The 20,924-nt window shown below is 41.7% G+C and overlaps 5 protein-coding genes, 1 long non-coding RNA gene and 2 other non-coding genes across 8 annotated transcripts in view; 4 read left to right on the top strand and 4 right to left on the bottom strand.

Moving 5' to 3' along the window:
- LOC135344573 (arf-GAP with GTPase, ANK repeat and PH domain-containing protein 3-like) overlaps positions 1–14,432 on the bottom strand; it is a 14,748-nt gene extending 316 nt beyond the window's left edge. Inside the window, exons 1-18 of the mRNA XM_064541804.1 lie at positions 14,243–14,432; positions 13,895–14,067; positions 11,840–11,898; positions 11,396–11,483; positions 10,268–10,419; positions 9,793–9,862; positions 7,992–8,123; positions 5,426–5,637; positions 5,098–5,262; positions 3,584–4,061; positions 3,105–3,230; positions 2,430–2,633; positions 2,242–2,324; positions 1,847–2,003; positions 1,319–1,436; positions 985–1,086; positions 625–712; positions 230–394 (exon numbers count right to left, since the gene is read on the bottom strand). Coding sequence (XP_064397874.1) covers positions 230–394; positions 625–712; positions 985–1,086; positions 1,319–1,436; positions 1,847–2,003; positions 2,242–2,324; positions 2,430–2,633; positions 3,105–3,230; positions 3,584–4,061; positions 5,098–5,262; positions 5,426–5,637; positions 7,992–8,123; positions 9,793–9,862; positions 10,268–10,419; positions 11,396–11,483; positions 11,840–11,898; positions 13,895–14,045 — 2,550 coding nt within the window. The 5' untranslated portion in view covers positions 14,046–14,067; positions 14,243–14,432. The remainder of the gene's footprint in view (positions 1–229; positions 395–624; positions 713–984; positions 1,087–1,318; positions 1,437–1,846; positions 2,004–2,241; positions 2,325–2,429; positions 2,634–3,104; positions 3,231–3,583; positions 4,062–5,097; positions 5,263–5,425; positions 5,638–7,991; positions 8,124–9,792; positions 9,863–10,267; positions 10,420–11,395; positions 11,484–11,839; positions 11,899–13,894; positions 14,068–14,242) is intronic.
- Trnar-ucg (transfer RNA arginine (anticodon UCG)) lies at positions 4,167–4,239 on the top strand. The gene has a single exon. It is a non-coding gene; the product is annotated as a tRNA-Arg (tRNA).
- Positions 5,708–5,780, bottom strand: Trnar-ucg (transfer RNA arginine (anticodon UCG)). The gene has a single exon. It is a non-coding gene; the product is annotated as a tRNA-Arg (tRNA).
- LOC135344644 (uncharacterized) lies at positions 6,266–7,238 on the top strand. The gene is made up of 2 exons (XR_010397484.1): positions 6,266–6,541; positions 6,981–7,238. It is a non-coding gene; the product is annotated as an uncharacterized LOC135344644 (long non-coding RNA).
- Positions 14,433–14,455: 23 nt separating the features above from the next.
- On the top strand, positions 14,456–16,904 carry LOC135344625 (non-homologous end-joining factor 1-like). The gene is made up of 6 exons (XM_064541883.1): positions 14,456–14,676; positions 14,727–14,933; positions 15,313–15,451; positions 15,909–16,079; positions 16,420–16,520; positions 16,726–16,904. The coding sequence occupies exons 1-6, from the start codon at positions 14,494–14,496 to the stop codon at positions 16,813–16,815; spliced, it is 891 nt and encodes a 296-aa protein (XP_064397953.1). The 5' UTR covers positions 14,456–14,493; the 3' UTR covers positions 16,816–16,904.
- On the bottom strand, positions 16,693–18,378 carry LOC135344629 (dnaJ homolog subfamily C member 9-like). Its single transcript, XM_064541889.1, has 4 exons — positions 18,196–18,378; positions 17,613–17,876; positions 17,243–17,429; positions 16,693–17,106 (listed from the first exon to the last, which is right to left on the bottom strand). Exons 1-4 carry the CDS (start codon positions 18,376–18,378, stop codon positions 16,925–16,927), a joined length of 816 nt encoding a protein of 271 aa, XP_064397959.1. The 3' UTR covers positions 16,693–16,924.
- Positions 18,379–18,549: 171 nt separating this feature from the next.
- On the top strand, positions 18,550–20,178 carry LOC135344630 (KAT8 regulatory NSL complex subunit 2-like). Its single transcript, XM_064541890.1, has 4 exons — positions 18,550–18,686; positions 18,964–19,133; positions 19,286–19,564; positions 19,841–20,178. Exons 1-4 carry the CDS (start codon positions 18,559–18,561, stop codon positions 20,074–20,076), a joined length of 813 nt encoding a protein of 270 aa, XP_064397960.1. The 5' UTR covers positions 18,550–18,558; the 3' UTR covers positions 20,077–20,178.
- LOC135344634 (putative gamma-glutamylcyclotransferase CG2811) lies at positions 20,106–20,877 on the bottom strand. The gene is made up of 2 exons (XM_064541895.1): positions 20,683–20,877; positions 20,106–20,537 (listed from the first exon to the last, which is right to left on the bottom strand). Exons 1-2 carry the CDS (start codon positions 20,875–20,877, stop codon positions 20,229–20,231), a joined length of 504 nt encoding a protein of 167 aa, XP_064397965.1. The 3' UTR covers positions 20,106–20,228.
- Positions 20,878–20,924: the final 47 nt, after the last annotated feature.

The raw sequence follows: 20,924 nt of genomic DNA, 5'->3' as shown, positions 1-20,924 counted from the left end.
TGGTCATGTGAGGTATGTTTTACAATGATAAAGTAAACTAATGTAAAGAGACTAGTAATGTAAGAGAACGCAGAGGTAGAGGTTACATAACACAAGACCTGTGAAGAGTTATTGTTGCATTGCTGTACACTACAACATCAACTACAACACTTCATACAAAAGAGGGGCGTGTACTAGTATTATTGCTGTACTTCCAATATATACATGGCAAATAGCGACCAGTTCTCACCCAAATGAGCAGCTGCGTGATGACCGTACGTCCCAAGACGCAGGCAACATGGAGGGCGGCCCAAGAGTCCCGAGTGTGGATGGTGTTTATGTCCTCAGGCATTGTGTGAGCTAGGATATTGAGACAGTTAAAGATGTTGTTGGACTTCACAGCCTCCATCAGTTGCTAGGGGGAGGAGCAGAGTATCAGAGACAAGTATGAAATGCTTAAGCACTAGATGTACAAGTATATACTTACTACAAACATATGGGACACAATATAAAACGTTAACTCAACGAGTATATACTGTAAGAGCGAGGAGAGACAAAATTAGGAATTGTCAAGATCTTATCAACAAAGGCAACCTGGCTGCTGTAAATAGAGGGATTGTTGTCAAGTAGTGGTGTTAACCGCACCTCATAAATTGGTTTTCCAGTGTAGGGGAGGTCCGCCAGGTACTCCTTGTCAATGTACTTGGCCTTTATGAACCGCTCCCTCTCTTCCCTGTCAGAGTGTAGTGTGTGTGTGTGTGTGTGTGTGTGTGTGTGTGTGTGTGTGTGTGTGTGTGTGTGTGTGTGTGTGTGTGTGTGTGTGTGTGTGTGTGTGAGAGAGAGAGACAATGGCGTATGGGCACCCAACATGGAATCAAAGCACTTTGAACGATTGGTTAGTGTGAGCGTGAGTGTGTGTGTGAGTGTGTGTGTGTGTGTGTGTGTGTGTGTGTGTGTGTGTGTGTGTGTGTGTGTGTGTAGGTGTGTGTGTGTGTTAGTGCTCACCGGGGAGTGGAATAAGTGGGTCTATTCTTGGGTCGTTTGGCCTCCCATAAACTACGAGACATCTTGTTGCCAATATGCAGCATCACTGATATCAGCTCAGGACTGTAGACAACAGATTATAGTGAATCGTTAAGACACCTTCAAATTGAGAATTTGTAACTACTGTCTCTAAAATTCTAGATCTCTTAATTAATAACACACCCACAACTGTTGCAATACTGTAGATCGTACATTGTATACTGTTGCCCTGACAACAATAACCCCTACATCATTGTGGGTGCCAAAAGGCAGAAGAGGCACAGACTAGATAAAGTATAACGACCACACCCCTCACCTCCAATCGTCTAGTTCCAGGGAGCGTATCCTGGAGATGTGTGTGCCAAGGTTACGATGAACACCAGAGCACTCTATACACAGCACACAGCCGTGGTTCAGGGACGCCCACTCAGGGTCTAGGGAATGGGGTGGAGGAGGGGAACTTTTGAAACAATTGCTGTTGTATTGTACATTATAGACAAAGCACAACGGACAGTGTAAAGGACACAACTGATATTGTGGTCGCCCTTGGGCACAGACCAATAAGGGTGGCTGTTAATAAAGAGGTGGTCTACTTTTAGATTGACACACATGCATGTTGTGTATTACAGAGGGTGACCTGCATATATTGGACAACGTATGCACTAAGAACTATATCTACACCATACAAGTCATAATTACCATATATACATGTATGCAGGAACGTATGTATATCCAATAATTTGCTCCTGATGTATGTAACCAATTTGTACAATGAATAGAGGGCCATAATTATGTTGTGTGGGTATCCCCGGTGTATGGTTGCTATAGACAACGAGGCCCTTACTTGGTGAGTTGCAGTCGGTACAAAAGTTGTTTCCGTCGGTGAGAAGAATTTCTTTCTTTTCAATTTCATTGCTTGAGTTCCCTCTCTTGTGGGAGACAGACTCGGAGATGGTCTTCTTGATCTGCTCACCAATAGCCTTCACCCACGAGGTGGCCTCCTGTAAGGGGGTGGATTTGTGAGGGTGTGAGTGTTGTGAGGGTGTGGGGTGTGAGTGTTGTGGGTTAGTGAGGGTGTGAGGGTGGATTCCCACAAAATACAAAAGCACTCTCTTTGAATATAGCGCACAACAAAAAATTAGCCTATACTTACTTATTTCTATGTAGAACGTTAACAATTATTTTGTAGTTAGAACAATGCTAGTTAGTACGTGTGCATGCATGTACGTGTATATGTACCTCAGAGGAGGCAGCTTCAAAACACCACACTTTGTTGTCAGCCGAAAACACGTGGAACTCACAGCTATCATTAACCACGTCTCCTGTGAGTGTGGGTGTGGTGTAGTGATGTGTGTGGGTGTGAGCGTGATGTGAGTGTGTGTGTGTGCATGTGGTGATGGAGTGTGTGGTGTGATAGGGACACTAACCTCCAGTATCAACTTCCAACAACTTGTTTCCGCCCCAGCTTCTCTGTCGCTTGTGATTGTGACCTTTAACCCCCTTCTTATCCACTGCCACTCTGTCCTTTGCACCCTCACTCTGAGTACGCTCCATGATGAAACTGTTTCGATCTTTGTCACCTTTCTTCTTCCTGTCTCCTTTCTCTGGTCGACCCAGACTATCCTGGCTCCCTGTAAGTGCATGTACAACGTAGATAGTATAGTATATACTCACACAAGTACTGTATGGTTCTCCATTCAGTACACTACACACACTGTCCACATGTCCACATAAACATCAGCTTTCTCATGTTACACGTTAGCTTCCTATACAGGCCTCTTTGATCAAGCAATTAATACTGAGTGGGCGTGGGAGCGAGGCTAGTTACATGTATATAAGAGACAATTTTGTAACAGTATAAGTTCGGTGGGGGCCTTACATTACAAACACAGAGTAATTATGTAATACAAAATTTAATTGCCACTAATTTAATAGATCCCACTTGAGTGTATTTGCTTATTCGGTGTCTATAGTGTCCCTCATCCCTCGGGCTTTGGGACACTATAACACATAGATACCTCATGCACATGATCCAACCATTACTTAAAAAAACTGGTATTGGCTATATAATTATTGCACACTCCCGCCTTCCCCTTGCCCACCTGACAGATGCTCCTCACTGCCAGGTAGAGCAGAGAGGTGAGGGCTTTGTCTCAGCTTTGCCTTCCTCCCATCCAGACGAGGCATGGTCGCCGAGCGGTCCTCCTCTATCGGAGGGTAACTGATGCCTGAGGGTAGTGGGAGGTGGGGCTCAATAAAGGAAATGTTTTGAGATTGTAAGAACATGATCCCCATGAAGAGAAAAATACATGCAGCGAAACAATGACACTAAGTCTTGCTTGCATCACTTACTCGAGTCTACGTACACTTGTTTTTCTTACAGTGCACATATGTATATGTACATGTACCGTAGTATAAATGTACATGTGATCAAAACTTCAGGATGCACACCATATAAAACAGAGGAGTTTTCTCTATTTTTGAAATTAAGACCATCCCAAAAGGAACAATCTGCCAGTAACCAAAGGCTGTACATGTATACTACTAATAACAGATAACAGTATGTACAGTACATACTTACCTCCAGTTCTGAGCTGTTGCAACATGATCACATTCTCATCCAGACTGCCATTACGATTGTGACCTCGCCCATTAGTCATGTGACTTTCGGACCTGTGATTAGTTGTTGGATTGTACACACCCATTTCATCAAACTGCTCAGTGGAACTAAAGTCCTCATGTTCAGGTGTCAGGTGATTTCGATGGTCTCGGGAGTTGTACTCGAAAGAGGGGGCGGTCAATCGTAACCCGGGGCGACCATGACTTGAATTGTACGAGACATCCAATGGAGTTTCTGATTGAACGGGGCTGTTGGATCTGCTGTGATCTGATTGGTCCCCTGGTTGCAATGATACGGTAAGTGAGTCTGCCAGGTCAGAGGCGATACTTTCGGTGGGTGTGCTGGTTACTTTGGAAACGCTGGACACACGTTGTCCGGGTACTTTGACAGTGATTTGTTGGAGCTTGAGTGTCTTGCCGTGGGTCTTGGTCATGTAGTCCTGTGTGGGCGTGGAATATGTGAAATGTGTGAGGGCCGGTATATATGGTATATCTGCTAATACACTACAAGCATGCACCGAATGGCTCCAGGCACCTATGTAACCGGCCTCGTGGCCTAATGGATAAGGCGTCTGACTTCGAATCAGAAGATTGAGGGTTCGAGTCCCTTCGGGGTCGATACTTTTTTAGGATGCACTTTATGTCTGCTATTCACTCTGCATGCATGTACATGTACCGTATATCTTCTAATTTATCGGACAGCAAAAAATAATTATTTTGGAAATTGTCCGGGTATAATTGGAACAGATTTTTATAGAGCATGCGAAGTGTCCGGAATAATTAGAACAAGCAAGCAGCTGCATGCGAGCTAGCTAAGTTTAATAGAACAAGGTACGACTGAATAGTTGCACTAACTATCTAAAACTAGCTACTCAAAGCTATCTAACTGCAGCACTCCAAGTCTTACTTGCCGTCTGAATGGTAACTCAACTTTTCAAGGTATTGTCCGGATATTTAGAACAAATGTAATATTAAAGTACTGGAGTGTCCATTGTATTAGAACAACGAAAATTGCCCAAAAGAGTGTCCGGGTAATTAGAAGTGTCCGATAAATTAGAAGATATACGGTAATTGTTGTATCCTGTGCTGTTATCTTAGTATATACCGTATAGCGGGTATATTTCGAGGGTATAAATTTTCGCGGATGGACATTACAAAGGATTTCGCGGATTTTATTTTCGTGGTCTGAGTTCCAGCCTTTTTACGCATGCGCACATCAACATGCAGCTGTACCTCCACACCGTTAGCCTCGAATCCATAATACTGAACACGCCTACTATTATAAATTTTCGTGGGTATAATTTTCGCGGTACAGGGCGAAAACCGCGAAAACCGCGAACATTTATACCCTCGAAATATACCTGCTATACGGTAGTAGACCACACGATCACCTACAGGGTACATGTTTGCTTGCAGCCAACCACTCTATATGGCACACTACGGTAAGTTACACACACAGACACTGGTTAGACTCACATTGAGGTTAGGGTAGTAGGAGAGCTCGTCCTGACTCAGCTCGAGATACTTTCTCTTCCACTCCGCCCTCAGGCCCCCCGTGCTCTTCTTGTTCACAAACCCCTCCTTCACAGGGACAGGACGACCACTGCCAAACGACTCGGACACCGCATACGCAGCTTGTTTCTATGGATACACGCGTGCAGCACAGTTAAGGACTCAATCATTTATTGAAGCAATGCCTATTTAAATCGCAAGACTCGATAAGTATAAACTACTTTAGGGGCCTCTTTACACTCGTCGAGCAAATAATATGGTAAAGGGTCATCAAACTTATCCATACACTCACCCCTCCAAACATTGATCGCCTTTGCTTGTTACGCTTCATGTGTGAGGGGGACACAGGTGGGTTACCCCCAAACTTCTGTACCCCAGCTGCCACTAAACCCAGTGAGATACCGCTGCCCGCTGCATAGTAGGAGTTCGGGCATTGGACGGAAGAGGGGGGGACAAACTTAAGGGGGTAGGAATTGGCCGAAGTAGAAAGAGCCAGTTTACATGCTGCAGACAAAAAAAAGAAAATATAAAAAATGAAGTTATTGTGCTTAACTCGTGCAAATAAAAAAATTATCGACCCCGAAGGGACTCGAACCCTCAATCTTCTGATTCGAAGTCAGACGCCTTATCCATTAGGCCACGAGGCCGGTTACACAAACTTGTAGCAGACTGAACAGTCAGATGAATACCGTATAGCGCGAAATTTTCGAGGCACTTATATTTCGTGGATTGGCCTCTAAAAACCATTTCGTTGCACAATGTTCGCGGAATGGCTGCTTACCGGAAGCCACGCCTTTAAATCTTTGCATGATAGCAGGTAATTCTAATTAAAGAACACTTTTTGTGGACCTAATTTTCGTGTAGAATTCTAACCCACGAAATCCGCGAAAATTAAGCCCCTCGAAAATTTCGCGCTATACGGTAAAATAATAGTGATCATGGCGATTACATAAGCGACAAGGACAAGTGAAAGAGTCTCGTAAAAATAAACCACAACAAGTGAATGATAATTAATAATAAAATGAGGTTATTAATTACTATTATGTAATAGGACTTTGAACTCTCAATAATTTTCCAATTCCAAGTCAGACAACATATCCATTGAACCATGAAGCCGGGTACATGCCAAACCATAGATGTAGGAGAGAGGGATTGGAAACGGAAGTAGATTTCAATGTACTTCACATATGACCTCGATAAACATCCGCGCCTCGCTTAATGAGGGCTAATCTATTCCCCAGGAACTTCGCGGGTAACTGAGATTATTGCAAATCTAGGATTTTATGAGTTGTCACTAGTATTCTGTCAAGTTTTCCAGTATCCAGTGCAACTGTGCTTTATATAGATAGTGAATAACCATTATTCAAGCTCTATTTACCGTTGCAACTATCTTCTTCATTGAATTTAGGTAAGTTTAGTCTTGTATTGTACACATTTATCCCTTTTTCTCTGAAATGATTAATGTTTAGGTCGTATACTTCAATATGCTTGTTGGTAAATCATGTGGTATCACCCAAAGCCAAAGAAAATTAGTCATACATCAGCTGGTAGAATTTAATGCTAGAAAAAAGTTGAATTAAAGAGCACCACTAAAGATCCCTTTTTTGGGAATACGCTAAGCGTTACAGAAATTTTAATTTTAGGCATACATTCCCTTATGATTGGTGATCACCCCAAGAGCATTAGTTTTGGATCAGGTGGATGTATAGCTTTTGTGTGCATGAATGTGTAGTCACCTATTTTTACCTCATAATTGTTATTGGCCCGGTAGTTAGATTGTGGTGAAGGCCCTGTAGGCCCGAGATATTTAACTACTACAAATGCTGTTTCATCTATATTTTATATAGCAATACCTCGCAAGCCAAAACTTACTGAGTACGCTGAAGAAAAGAAGACAGAAGAATACCCCTCCTCTCTACACCCCTACACGTCACCGCCCTCGTAAATGTTATCGGCTGTTCCGGCTATATATACACCCTTTTATACCTCACCAGCTTCTCTCCATCTAAGACTGTCTGATTAGAGTGCTAAACTAATCATAATTATAGCTGTAATAATCATTTTTATCGTGTAAGTTTTTGTTAATGTTGTTCGGTTTGATCCCACTCGTTTTACACTTAGAAAACAACTGGCAGTGCTGTGGAGTGTTTTGCTGTCTCCAAGTGTATGTAATTATACTTAATGAATTGGAAATTGAAATGTACGCTCACCAGCCTAGAAACTTCGTACAATTGATTCATCAAAAGTGAAAACAATTATTAAGAAAGTTACATGGTGTATTATGTATCTTGTCGTATGAATGATCATGGTTATTGCCTCAAACTAGTGGACTTCTTGATGGTTTTCTTTTTCATTTAATTAAGTTGGCAGCAAAAGAGAAGCCTCTGACAGTCACAAATACATTCACAATTTCAGGGAACTAAGCATCCTCTGATGATTTTATATCTACTGTGAAACAAGTATCCAATACCACTAGCTCTGCACATTCTCCTTACTATTACCATGTACCAATGCACTGTTGATTGTGTCTCTTTCCCTCTTCTTTCACCGCTTATGCAATCATAGATTGAGTAGTTATGCATTTGAGGCAAGAAAAGAAGACAAGAAAGCGAGGCGCGGATGTTTTCCGAGGCCCACTTCCGTTTCCAATCCCTCTCTCCTACATCTATGGCCAAACTAAGTCAAGCCTATAGCCTAAATCAAAAATGTATAATTATGTGTACAATCCAAACAAACATGTACACATTAATTTCTGTACTTAAAATGATTACCTGCATGACCGCCAATAGGCTAGTGTTGTCATAACAATTATAGCTGTTCTTACTTACTGTACATGTATATTGTACAGTAAGTTCTACCTTGTGCGAAAAGTGCGTAGGTGCTCTGCTGTGATAGGCCGACGTCCATCTCATAACATTTCTCCAGCACTTCGGACGTCTTTCTCACATCTCCTTCCCTCACCGTTCGCCGAAATGAGTACTGGTCCTCATCTGAGGTGGTGTGGGCGTGTGTGGGTGTGGGTATGGTGGAGAAATCCATGAGAGCAAAGAACGAGCTTAGACTCTTAAATTATGGGCTTTGAACTACAGTGGAATCGCTCTTAATAGCTCCTAAAAACTGCAATACAAAAGCCGAACAGTTTGTGTACAAAAAACCCCAGAACCCTTCTATGTAACGACCAACACTTTTTTCCCCAAATATGTTATAGTTATTGACTGGTTGACTAGTAATTATGGCTTATAACCAACCAATGCCGAGGGCGTAGCCCGAGGCTGAGGTTGTTTATAAACCATAATTACTAGGCAACAAGTCAACAACTGATTTATTTACTGAAAAAACATTTGAACATCAATGGAGACAGTCAAGCTTGCTCTCACAGTCACTTTTGTGCCTCAGAATATGCAATTAGAATAGTTATAGCTGTCAAGTATGAGAGCTAGCTACTTCTCCAAGCAGCTAGGTTCTACTGGAAGCCATAAACTTTGACCAGACCCGCCCACCAATATCAGCAGCTGCCGTTTTCAATTTGCATTGCACAAGTCTACCAACACTGCATGCACTGTACTCCTCTACCTAGTACAGTACCTCTGCGCCACAGCCTTGACTAGAAACACAGAGCAAGGATTGAACTGCAGTGTTTCAAGCCTCATGAGCTTAGACTGCTATCTAGCTCAGGTCAATATGACAATAGCACAACATACATCTAGTCTACAAAAACTTTGTGCGTGCTATATTGCTATTTTACTGTGTACAAATTGTCAAGATGATTCAAAAGTTGAATAGTGCTTGTAGGAAGTAAAAATATGAGCCATATTCCATACTTCCCTGGGGGAAGTAAAATATGGCTCATATTCACTGGAAATCGCCTAGGATACGGAGTGAATCAGTAAATAAGTTATAGTTATTGACTGGTTGACTAGTAATTATGGCTTATAAACAACCAATGCCGAGGGCGCAGCCCGAGGCTGAGGTTGTTTATAAACCATAATTACTAGGCAACCAGTCAACAACTGATTTATTTACTGCAAAAACAGCAAAACAGTCATTTGAACATCAGTGGAGACAGTCAAACTAGCTCTCACAGCCTCAGAATTATGCAGTTAGAACAATTACAGGCATAGAACTAGCAGTACTACTGTGGAGCTACATGAGCTAGACTAGCTAGGTTCAGCTAGCTGGAAGCCATGCATAAACTTTGACCAGACCCGCCCACCACTAAATGCAGCTGCAAGGTTTGTACATGTAGCTAGCTAGCTAGCTACCTGTACCTATGTAGCTCTGAACTAGTCTGTTATTGTCAACAACACCACAGTCTACTTGTAATCCTCTACTTCTGAGCCACAGCCTTGACTACTGAGAAAGCACAGAGCAAGAATTTGACTACAGGCTTCAGCTAGTTCAGTTCAATACTGTCAAGCTTACACAACTTTTTTGAATTTTATTGCGTGCAAATGTACCAAATTTTGTCAAGATGCATCATATCAATTCAAATCTGCTGAGGAAGTAGATTATAAGAATAGTGCCTGGGGGAAGTAATTATATAATATAATTACTGGACATCACCTAGGATACAGACTGAATCAGTAAATAAGTCCACTTAAAGGGTTTCACTGTACACTACAAGACAGCACTTCCTGTATTCATTCAAGCAAGACGCACCTTTGACCCCTACGAGCATCACAGGAGCGTGTTGATTCGTGTCCCGGAAGATCTTATGGTAGTCTCTGATCTGTGGGTGGACAGCGGTTATGTCTACAACGTCATTAGCAATCGTACAAAAGAATATCAGTATACATAATACACAATACATATTTATACTGCCCCAGGGTAGAGACTAGACTACAGTGCATGCAAATCATCGTTTATTACTTGTCACCCAAATGGATTTGCAGACAAAATAATTAGCTCTATAATTAAATTGAAACAGACCATTAAAAGGCCATTTGCTTCCTCATGAATTGGCACACGTAGGACTTACAATAATTACGTGTACTTTTACAAGCAAATGAGAGAGTTTAATTCATTATGGATTATTAGAAGGGCTTGGTGTACATCTTAGTACATTGCCTAAGGCAGTGCAAATTAACTTACTTAACAAGTAATAGGCCAATTAACTTATTTACAGTTAATTTACATGTAATAGGCTGTCCTCGTCGGAGTAACTGAACACCAGCAGTAGTACGTCGGCCCACTGACACATCTGTTTAGTGGGTGCTCCCGTCTCTTCTCTAATTAGTAGCAACTTGCACTTGCCCTCCACGTTGATTTTGCTCTTGGAGCGCCCGTCTGTGTGTTGTGTGTGGGTGTGTGTGTGTGTGTGTGTGTGTGTGTGTGTGTGTGTGTGAGGGTGTGAGGGTGTGAGGACGATTGTGAGAAGTGTGATACGTACAGTTCAGGGTATTGTGCAAGGTGCAATGAAACCAAACAGCAACTATTGCACAATATCGTAGTTGAAAACCCAGTAAGCAAGTATCACATAAGGCAGAGTGAAAGTGAATGCCACACCCTGAGTGAAGCCTGTGTTAGTGAGTGGGTGGAGATGGCCCCAGGCTAGCTGTGCCCTACTATTCCAGTACATGTAAGAGGACACCAATAAAATCACCATGTCGTAGTGATAGCAACCGGTACACATTGCTATGTGTGCAAGCATATTATACACATTCCTAGTCACAAACACACAAACAGAGGGTGTGTGTGACAACAGTAACAACACAGCTAGTAATCCCAGCTACCATGAATGCTTAGCTGTATACATTTACACGAAATATCCTAGGAAGCCACTATGCACATGGATTGGGAAGTTAACACTAACAAGGCGTAATTTTGATGTCCTTTACTAATGTATACTGACTGATATGTCGTTGTGAGTTGCTTATGAGAAAAGAATGCAGAAGTAATGAGAGGCTGACAACAAACAGTGCGTTGGTATGCTAGTACTGCTTGGTACAGTATTGTTAATACAATGTTTGCGAACGAGCCAAATCAGCTGACACTTTGCTACCTAACTTTTTGTGATCTGGCAAGGATCGTGATGTCATACATGTACATGTACAAGTACTGGTATAGGTTTTTCGCAATCTTATTTTTGCAAAGGCATAGTTTGCATAATTATGTTCGATGCTTGCACAACATTGTAGTAATATCGTATACAGGAACTACGAATGAAGAGTAGATGCACTCTCACACTCCTAACATTGCATGGCCCTCCTAGTGCCGGTAATAACTACGGATAAACGCTAGAAGGGCTGACCACACCTCCCACCTTTCTCGTCTCCCTCGATCTCCATCACTCCCTCAACAAAGAGAGAGACAACTGCAGTCTTCAAACTCCGCTCACTCCCGACCACACCCTGCAGAAAAACATATGGAAACTAATTCAAAACAGTCATGGCTAAAGAATTCATAATTATTGGAGCCAACAAGTCTAAACTGCATAGGGTCAATCTTAATAGTTTATATAAAGAGTTCGCTGGTGATCAGTCACCCGTAACTATCAAATGTAGAGCACCTGCAATTCAATTAAGGGGTGGTGGTTAATTAATGTACTTGTAATTAAGCTACACGTATGCATGGTAACATCAATTAATTCAATACAGATAATATAATTATACAAGTCATGTAGTTATAACTTAATTGCAGTAAAATATTAACGGGCTCACAAGCATCACAAACCCCCCCACACCCACACACACACACACACACTTACCACTCTCACGTCCTGCACATCCCTCGTCATGAACCACTCTTGTCCGTATTTGTACTCTCCTGTATAAAGTTATAATACATGCCTACAGGTACTACATGTGCACGTTATTGTACGTACAATATAGAGCCGACCATAGTATTCTAAAAATGTTAACCCTAACAAACAAAACATATCATTGCATTACATATTACATAAGTACATGTAAATACAGTACTAAATGTCGCTACAATAATATCACGCCTTACTGAACAAGGAAGGAAAACGGTTTTGTGGAGAGAAAAACGACCACATGATTCTGCAGACTCAGCAATAATCAAACTCTAAAGTAGCGAAGTGACGAACTCTCAGAGCTAGGCTATAGACTGATTGACAGGAACTTCAAAAGATCTATCTTTTTATACACTCTCTTTATATGACCACATCTAAACAATTTCCTTTTGGAAAAACAAGGGTTAGACCGAAAATTCCCTATAAAATAAACTTGAAAAACCCAAAAACCAAACAGTAATTATCTCACAATGCCAGGGGGGAAACAATGTTGATATAAATCTACCAACTCAGTTTGTTTATGCGCAACCACGCTCGGGAAAAGCTGTGACATCACTGGAAAACAACAAAACACAGAAACTTATAAAACACACTCTGACGCTGAATGTGGTTTAACACTAACCAGGAAACAAAACTGTTGAAAGTACACATCTCTGTGTTTTAGTAGACAAGTTTGTATAAACGTGGTGATAATTGAAACGTCTGAGATGTGGTTACCATGGCATTCTGTGATGACCACATCAGAAACAATACAGTGTCGCAGAACACAATAGCAACTATTGGGTAGCCATCTTAACGTGGACTGATCTTATAAGTGACTTAATTCACACATACAGAGTCACAAAGATACATGGCAAACAAGTTGCTAAGCAATAACTATGACACTATGGCAGATGGGCCCAAGCCATGGACATATTTGGAATTCCATCTGTTGCCAATTAGCATTAGGTGGTTAAGGACAGAAGAGGCAGTTTCCATAAATTAAGATGGTTGAGTTCACCTGATCTACAGTAACCACGTGAACTAGACAAAGTTGGTATTCCGTATAGTACCTCGCTTAAGTATTCAACTGACAATCCACTACCTTTCATAGATACTAACTGTATATATGTCGCAACTTTAGTTGCTAAGAAACTTTTGCAAGTGACTTTTGATGTGGTTGTGATACAACACAAAATGGGGTCAGATCATTCTCAGAGAAAACCTCCCTAAACGCTCACTCATTCACACGTTGAATTCTTGCACAGGATACGGACTCACGCACAATATGTATGTATGTATGTACATGTACATTACATCGTTCAACTTAACAAGGTACTTACATTAGGCAAAGAACATCAGACAAACAAGCGTTGGGATATAATGAAAGTTTAACTTGGACATAGAACAAGCTGACTTTGTTGACACTGGCAACTGCAACATCCGACTTACTCACTATTGGCGTTTAATGTATTTCAAGCTAGGAAAACACGTACTAAGCGTACACACACTGAAATGAGCCTACCGCCTACAGATATATGTAGCCACCTCAAGACAAGGTTTACATTGAAAACACAAAAGTTTACTAATTACCAAGCAAAAGGCGCATCCAACACCCACTTATAGGACTGTAATTGGCTTGAGGCAGAAACAAGAGAAGTACATAAAGACATGTACACAGTACGTAGGGCTACAAGCACTTACAAGCATTGTACAATAATAGTTACAACAATACTATCAATACTAGACATTTGGCAGAGTGAAATGCAGGAGTGTAACTTTCTTTTGGGGTGTGCGTACGTGAAGGAGTAAACATCTAGCCAAAAAACATTCGACACTATTGGAATGCCTATGTATATATACATAACATAACATAAACACAGCAATCGATAAATATTCGATCCTCAAAGTAAGCGAGGTTTATAAGTGACCTCAGATCAATCACAAGCGAAACGAACCTACGTACATGTAGATAACCACACTAGCTAAACAAGTTGTGTAACTATCTGTACTGTGTGCATAACTCACGTTCAATGTCGTCGAGCTGTGTCAATATTCGATCCTTGGTATGCATGTCTAAATTCAACTGATCAATTTCACCCTTGACCTGACCCATACGTCCAAAGAAAGAGTAGAACTGGCCAATGGCCTCCTGAATGTTTGTCTCTTCAATATCCATGACTCTCAACTAGTCAAGTACTCTGTACAGGAAATAGAAACTTCAGTTCAGTAGTTGCTCTTCAAGCAAAGTGCAGTGTAGCTCAGAATAATATACTTGCTCCAATACACATGCACAATGTCCAGGGCTTGTACTCTTGTATCTATGCTTGTACACACTACAACACCTGTAGATCTACAAGTTTTGTTGATTTGTACCTGCATGAAAAGGTCACTTTCTTAGAAGCTAGACTTGCTGGAATCGACTTGACAAGAAGACAACGCTCACACAATGCTTTGATCTGACCTTCTCTTTAGAGTTATGGCAAGCCCAACAGCACGAAACAGCTAAACAACACTTGATCATTAAATTTTGCCATGCACCTAATTGACTCCAAATTAACAAAACATATTACTCCCAACCTTTGTGTAAAATTGAAAAACGAGCCCCACCCACTTAAAAAAGCAAAATGTCTTGGCTGCAAGAGCCTGTCTCTTTAGAGTCTAATTTGTGGAGAGTGCTGAAGCTGAATGGAAGAGATTTCATACTCAAGGGCCACGTTGAAGGCTCCAGTTATCACGTGATGCTGAGTGATCTGTGTACAATATGGGAAGAAACACTCGCCTCGGATGATATCCTTCAGAGGTCAAAGGTTAGGTCTGTATTGATTTTTATGTTTCACTATTATTGTACACAATGCAGGAATTGAATCGTAACATCGAAGCTCCTCTTCTGGTTATTCTGAAGAGAATTGGAGACAACGTCTCAAGTAACGAGCCTGGCTCATCGTTTGCCCTCCCCTCCTCCACACCCTCACACCCTCACACCCTCACACTCTCACTCACAACCACACTAGCGTCACTGCCATTTCAATGGAACTTCAACCTCGAGCAAGCAGCTCCAAAATCTGTGAGTAACTGAATTAGGGGTGCTTGTATGACACCAAGAGTTCCTAATGAACTCTTGATGACACGTATATGGCTTATGTCCTTTTAGAGGTTTATATGCTTGTGGGTGTCCCTTTTACCTTAAACAATGCATGACTACCTCCTAGAAACCTCAAACCAGGGCTTCTATTGGTAGCTACGTTTGCAGGGGTCACATGTTGCTTCCTACATGCAATACGTACTACTTCCATTCCTACTTGTAAGAGGATGTCACCTCAATCATCTTTTGTGGCTGCTATAGGATGAACTGTTTATTCTACTTCATATTTTGCTATAGGAGTGAAGCCTACACAAGTTCCTTCTCATGTACATTTGTATCAACTGTTTCCTTGCATTTGTAGATGGGGGCTCAGCTGGTGGCCCCCCTACTGAGAATGGTGGGGGAGCTGACTCACAGAGGAGAGGAGCTAGCTCAAATACTGACACTCAAGGACAAGGAGATACAAGACTACAAGGAGCAGGGAGCACGTGTCTCAAGAAGTATGTTCATTCAATCGTTAATGGTCCCTATACCAAGAGTATATCTACTTGCCTATACATGTACCGTACATGTACAAAATTATACTGTTCGTAGATTCTGAACTCTAATGCAATCGTAGCCACTCGCCCAAATATTAAAGAGACTGAACGTTCCCAAGCTTCTCCATTTTAACTGTGAAATGTTTCCACTCCGTGTATGGAGAGGGATACACGATGTATTGCTTGTTCTAGAACTACTAGAGGGAGCAAATTTGCACTTACTCAACAAGTTGCATGCCTAAATCTGAAAACTGGGTTGTCAATAGCTACTGTGCATGGCATACCGGTACCTTAGATTGCTCATGCTGACTTACGATATTGCGAGAATAAATAAAGATTGTAAGGACACAGCCGATAACGATGCTATGTACATCATGATTAATATCAACATCTCATACTAGGATTTTGTATTCCACAGAGCACTTTGAGACTGCCCCGTTTGTTGAGGAATCATTTGCTACTGAAATGACCTCGTCCAGTGCATTCCCTGCTAGAGCACTCCACTCATTTAGCGTTATCAGCAACCCCTCCGTGCAGTGCCTGTACGGAGACATTGCCAAGGCGAGGCGGTGGGCAGAGAGAAATGATGGTAATTGAAGTGATGACATCAATGTAATTACATGGAAAACAGAATGTTTTACTGTAATGTACGTATATAATAATAATAATAATGCATACTTCATCTTCCAGCCAGTGTGCACTTACTTGTCCTTCTCATAAATGTTGCTACATGTACATCTACATGTACGTATATACGTACAGTAATTATGATTTGTCCTGCAGTATATTATCCTTCTATGTACACGCAGGAGCAAATGAGAGGATGGAGCATATTACTACGTAATATACTCTTGCGTGGTACTATGTATTGCTATATACAATAATAATGAGAATCTGCTTCTAGTACTACATTACTACTGATTTCCCAGGGGTCATTGAGGAGGTCAGCGATCCGCCAGTGAGTGCTGCAGCTGTGATGTCATCCCTCACTTCCCCTGTCAAGAAACCACCTCCCGAGTCACCCTCCAAGGTAGAGACACCCCAGCAGGAAGAATAATAGTTAATTACTACCAGCATAATAATTATATATACACTGTCATATAGGTTACCGTACTACCTTTTGAGTCCTATTATAATATGAAATGTGATTCTCCCTATTCCACTTTTTTGTAAACAATTTTACGTTTTATAAATTTGCACAATTCATTGTCAATTATGCTGTTCACATTGTACAGGAGGATGAGGAGGCGAGGCGTAGAGAATTGGAGAGAAAATTGGAGAGTGAGAAACAAAAGCCAAAGAAAAAGAAGAGAAAACTGATGTGATTAAAACAATACATGATTAATTTGCAAAATTTTAAATCATACATGTATGTACTATAATTATTTTTACGAGCCACTGTGCAATTGAAAAATGGTTAAGAGTGAAAGTTTATCATTTCTTTTGCCTCTTCTTGCTGGAGCTACTTGCTGTACCAGTCTTCCTTTCTTTAGCACTGGTCTTGGGCTTCTTTGAGCTGTACTTCTCCTCAAGTGAGTCGAAAAAGTTTCCCATTCCCTCTACCCTCGATTTCTGGCGAGCAGCAATCAACGACTTCAAAGCATCTTCCCCTCCATCTGTACACACAACAGTACGTAGATAAATGGGTTGAGTGGCAGGCTAATTGCCAATATCAATTATATACAAGCCAGACCTCAACGGTGAAGGAAACATAGAAGAAAAGAATGTAAGAAAGAGACGCTCTAATCTCACCTGATTTCATTTGTACCAAAGCCTCCTCCGCCTCTTTAGCCTCTCCATCATAGCGTCTCTTTCTGGCATTCTTTTTCTTCTTTGTTTCCTTCACAAATGTTCGGTAGGCTGGCACAGAGCCCTCATCAATCCAGCCCTGGATCAGCTCACGAAAGCGAGGCTCATCTTCAATAGTAGAGCAGAGGACCTGACCAGAGGAATAAAGGCGTAATAATTATATCATCTTCCATTATCCCAACTAAACTTCTTAGCAGAAACAATAAGATAATAGAATTTTAAATCCTTTTTATACGTACAGTGAGCTACATGCCTAGCAGCATTAGTGCACTCTACCAATAACATGCTAAAAAAATATGCCTTGCAGACACACCTCTTCCAATATGGCATCCATGTCACCCTCTGAGTCCATGTACACTGATTTCAAAGTGTCCAGCTCCTCTTCAGAACCTTTGTAAGATTCTTCAAACAATTTGATATCTTCAATCTTAATCTTGGAGAAGAGCATCCTCCAATACTCGGCCCAGTCACGATCTGGTTTGAAGTTAGTGTCGTCTTCTTCATCGACAGTGCCATCTTCATCGTATATAGCACGCTTGTCTTTGTCCGTCAGAATGGCATAGACTTTGCCCAGAACCTGGAATGGTGCAGAGAGTGCATCATGACACATGTACTGGTAAGTAAGCATACTGTATGCATAAAGCCTGCAATGTTTACATAGTTACATACTGTCTTAATACTTTTAGTGAGAATGTTTACATACCGTAAAATTGTCTGAATTAACACCATGTGAGACTACGTACATTGAGCACATGAGGGGGGTGACACTTTAAAATTTCGACAATTAATCCCCAAGCGCTGTGTATATGTGTGTACGATCCAATTGCGAATAGAACAATGAGGCTATGTAATGGGTAACGTACGTACATACATACATAAATTGCTTTGCTGCTTGCCTGGAATTTGTTGGTGGCCTCATCGACCTGGTCAGGGGTTACTCTGTCTGGATGGACCTTGAGAGAGAGGAGAAGGTATGCCCTGCGTAGTTCACCCTCCTTGGCACTTTTGTCCACACCCAGGACCTCGTAGAGATCTCTAGTGCTGTAGCAGGCCTCTAAGGTGTCTAGAAACGACGACATTCGAGTAAAAACTGATCTTGAATTAGATGGGCTGTAATAAGAAATTGTAGATCTATTCAAATTTCCCGGGAAGAGCCTTTTAACTTTCGTTAAAATAGAGACAGAAACAAGAGAAAACTTGAAAAACAAAATAGGTGTTAATCAGTGAAGTAGAACAAGCTGATCAAGGACCCAATCGTCATGGCCTCCAAGTCCTCTTCTCATAGATCAGGTCGAAAGAGGTCCAAGCTCACAGCTGGTGGTGTGTGGAAAGGTGAGAATGAGACGGATCCTGAGCTGATGGAGGAGAAGGACCAGCATCCTCTCACGTATGTAATTTCAATGTTTACTTGCTAATCAATTGGTATGCTAACTAGATATCCATGTATAATTATACTGAGCTGAGTATAACTATTGAGTATAACTATTCCGTCCTCAATTACTCCTCTGATAATACAGGGGAGTACCTCGATAGGATTACCTTTTGTACAACCCTTTCACGTATGATATGTATCAATACAAACAGACACCTCTTTGTATTTTAATAATTAATACTGACACATGGCACCTCCGTATGTGTTGATCGAGTCTCTCTATACTGTGCAGTGATGCTGGTGCATGGACAGAGGATGAGGCATACAAAATATACCGGGAGAAGCTAGTTCGTCTCAGGGATCTGTACGTTGGTCAGCTGGGTCACTTGAAGCATGTCCTGCATGGGAAGAGGAGGGAGTTCTTGCAACGATGGCAGTATGAGGGTGGGGCGTCAATGCAAGGTGCTACCCTTGTATTGCTTGAGCAGAATAAAATTGAGTCATCCATTTAATAATTTTCTATCACAGACGTACACACAACATTCAATGATTCTATTTCTTTATGAAGTTTGCACGCAAGTACTCTTTACATCGACACCCCACTTACCTCACAGCCTCGCTGCCATCACAAGGAGGGTCACTGGAGGACTCAGCGTACAGATGTTATCGTAAGAGATCTGGCGAAGAAGCTCTACTGGAGAGAAAGCAGAAGCAACGTAGAATCGGTTCAAGTCTGGACTACTTCTGCAAGAGAGACGTGAGAGACATGCACAAGGCCCATTATCAGTATCTGGTGAAGCTGCATCAAGAGTCCCCATCGGTCAACGCCACCCACTGCACCTCAGGAGGGTGTGATCATCCCTGTATCCCCTACTCCACACGATGCTCAAGACGTATCCTCAAAACACAACTAAACAGCACCTTATTTGTGATAGCGAATAGTAACCCATTTTTACAGCATGTAGCTCCATTCTGTTACTCTCTAATGTGATCACCCTAATAAAACAGGTCACCCTCCATACCACGTGCTTTGACACGTGTTAATTAACAGGGTATCTCTCGATCTCTGCCAAAGTATTGTACTATAGCCTTGCTTACTAGTCGATACCAGGAGTACATGCACTCCTGTCAATTAATACGTACTGTACAAGTTCCTTGACTGGGTTTAGACATTTTTGATGATGAGAAACAGTTGTTCTACACCAAATGCTCGTATGTCTTCCCTTCAGGTGGTCAGTGTTCCAATCCAGTCCCCCTTTACATGGTGCCTCCATTGTGTGGGGGTCACTGTGACAATGTTAGCCTAAACTCCCCAGAGACGGGGCAACAACAGAACTCTCATTCTCAAGCAATTAACGAAGTTGCTGTGAAAACAGAGAATACAGATTTAGATATTCAGAGATAGCTAGTATCATAATAAATGTTCTGTGTTGATTATTTATATGTTATGTTATTATGTTACTTTATGTCAGTTTATGTATGCTGAAAAATTATTACGAAAATGTTACTACTACAGTCACTTAGAGGTTTGATGTGGAAAAAAGGCACGCCAAATTACTATTGTTCTTTGATTTCACTACAAATGTTGTACTCTGTACTTCTGTTCTCCCGATGCGAATATGGCTTGTTCTTTACTGCCTCCATGGAATAGTCACTGAGGAAGGGCATTGAGAGCATTGATTTGTTGAAGTTGTAGAGCAAGTAGATCTCAGCCCTGATAGTTTGGTTCGACTCCTCCTCTGAAGACACAGGCTGGTTTAGTATGCAATCGACTGGTGTACGTGTGTAGACCTCAGGGTGTCTCTCAAGGTCGTCAAGTTTGGCTAGCATCTTGGTGTCGACATCATACAGCTCCCCATTGACGTTCTGTGTGAGTGTGTATATGGGTGGGTGATTAGGGTATACATAGTGCCAGAACATTATATATGGCTAGATGGGCGTGCCCGTCCCTAAAAATAGGGGCCACGCCCATCTAATTTATGGCATGAATAATTATAATCATTTGTTGCACCTTCCCCTGTCCCTCGGCGGCCAATAGGAAGGGGAGATTGTAGCGACCAAATATCACGAGGGGATACTTGTTGACCAAGGTAGCTCCACCCACAAACTGAGCCGCTCCATATTTTCCAGTGCTATCAGACAAGAGGTAATTGTTGGGGTGACCTCTCTTTAAGGTGCCATACACAAACACTCTAGTCAGGGACATGATGAGGTACGTATAGCTAATTAGCAATGCAGTTGATTTCCGGTGTT

The sequence above is a fragment of the Halichondria panicea genome, chromosome 11 (assembly GCF_963675165.1).
Source record: "Halichondria panicea chromosome 11, odHalPani1.1, whole genome shotgun sequence".
Lineage (NCBI taxonomy): Eukaryota > Metazoa > Porifera > Demospongiae > Suberitida > Halichondriidae > Halichondria > Halichondria panicea.
The sequence above is the reverse complement of the archived record's forward strand: the minus strand, read 5'-3'. Positions and strand labels throughout refer to the sequence as shown.

Excerpts from the sequence above, each read along its gene's own strand:
- LOC135344625 (XM_064541883.1), top strand. The coding sequence starts at position 14,494 with ATGTCTTGGCTGCAAGAGCCTGTCTCTTTAGAGTCTAATTTGTGGAGA. Across the intron at positions 14,934-15,312 it reads AGCAAGCAGCTCCAAAATCT|ATGGGGGCTCAGCTGGTGGC; the intron begins GTGAGTAACTGA and ends TTGCATTTGTAG. Across the intron at positions 16,521-16,725 it reads CTCCCGAGTCACCCTCCAAG|GAGGATGAGGAGGCGAGGCG; the intron begins GTAGAGACACCC and ends CACATTGTACAG.
- LOC135344629 (XM_064541889.1), bottom strand. The coding sequence starts at position 18,378 with ATGTCGTCGTTTCTAGACACCTTAGAGGCCTGCTACAGCACTAGAGAT. Across the intron at positions 17,877-18,195 it reads AGGCCACCAACAAATTCCAG|GTTCTGGGCAAAGTCTATGC; the intron begins GCAAGCAGCAAA and ends GCACCATTCCAG. Across the intron at positions 17,107-17,242 it reads TTTGGTACAAATGAAATCAG|ATGGAGGGGAAGATGCTTTG; the intron begins GTGAGATTAGAG and ends TTGTGTGTACAG.
- LOC135344630 (XM_064541890.1), top strand. The coding sequence starts at position 18,559 with ATGGCCTCCAAGTCCTCTTCTCATAGATCAGGTCGAAAGAGGTCCAAG. Across the intron at positions 18,687-18,963 it reads AAGGACCAGCATCCTCTCAC|TGATGCTGGTGCATGGACAG; the intron begins GTATGTAATTTC and ends TATACTGTGCAG. Across the intron at positions 19,565-19,840 it reads CTCCACACGATGCTCAAGAC|ACATTTTTGATGATGAGAAA; the intron begins GTATCCTCAAAA and ends GACTGGGTTTAG.
- LOC135344634 (XM_064541895.1), bottom strand. The coding sequence starts at position 20,877 with ATGTCCCTGACTAGAGTGTTTGTGTATGGCACCTTAAAGAGAGGTCAC. Across the intron at positions 20,538-20,682 it reads CCGCCGAGGGACAGGGGAAG|AACGTCAATGGGGAGCTGTA; the intron begins GTGCAACAAATG and ends ACACTCACACAG.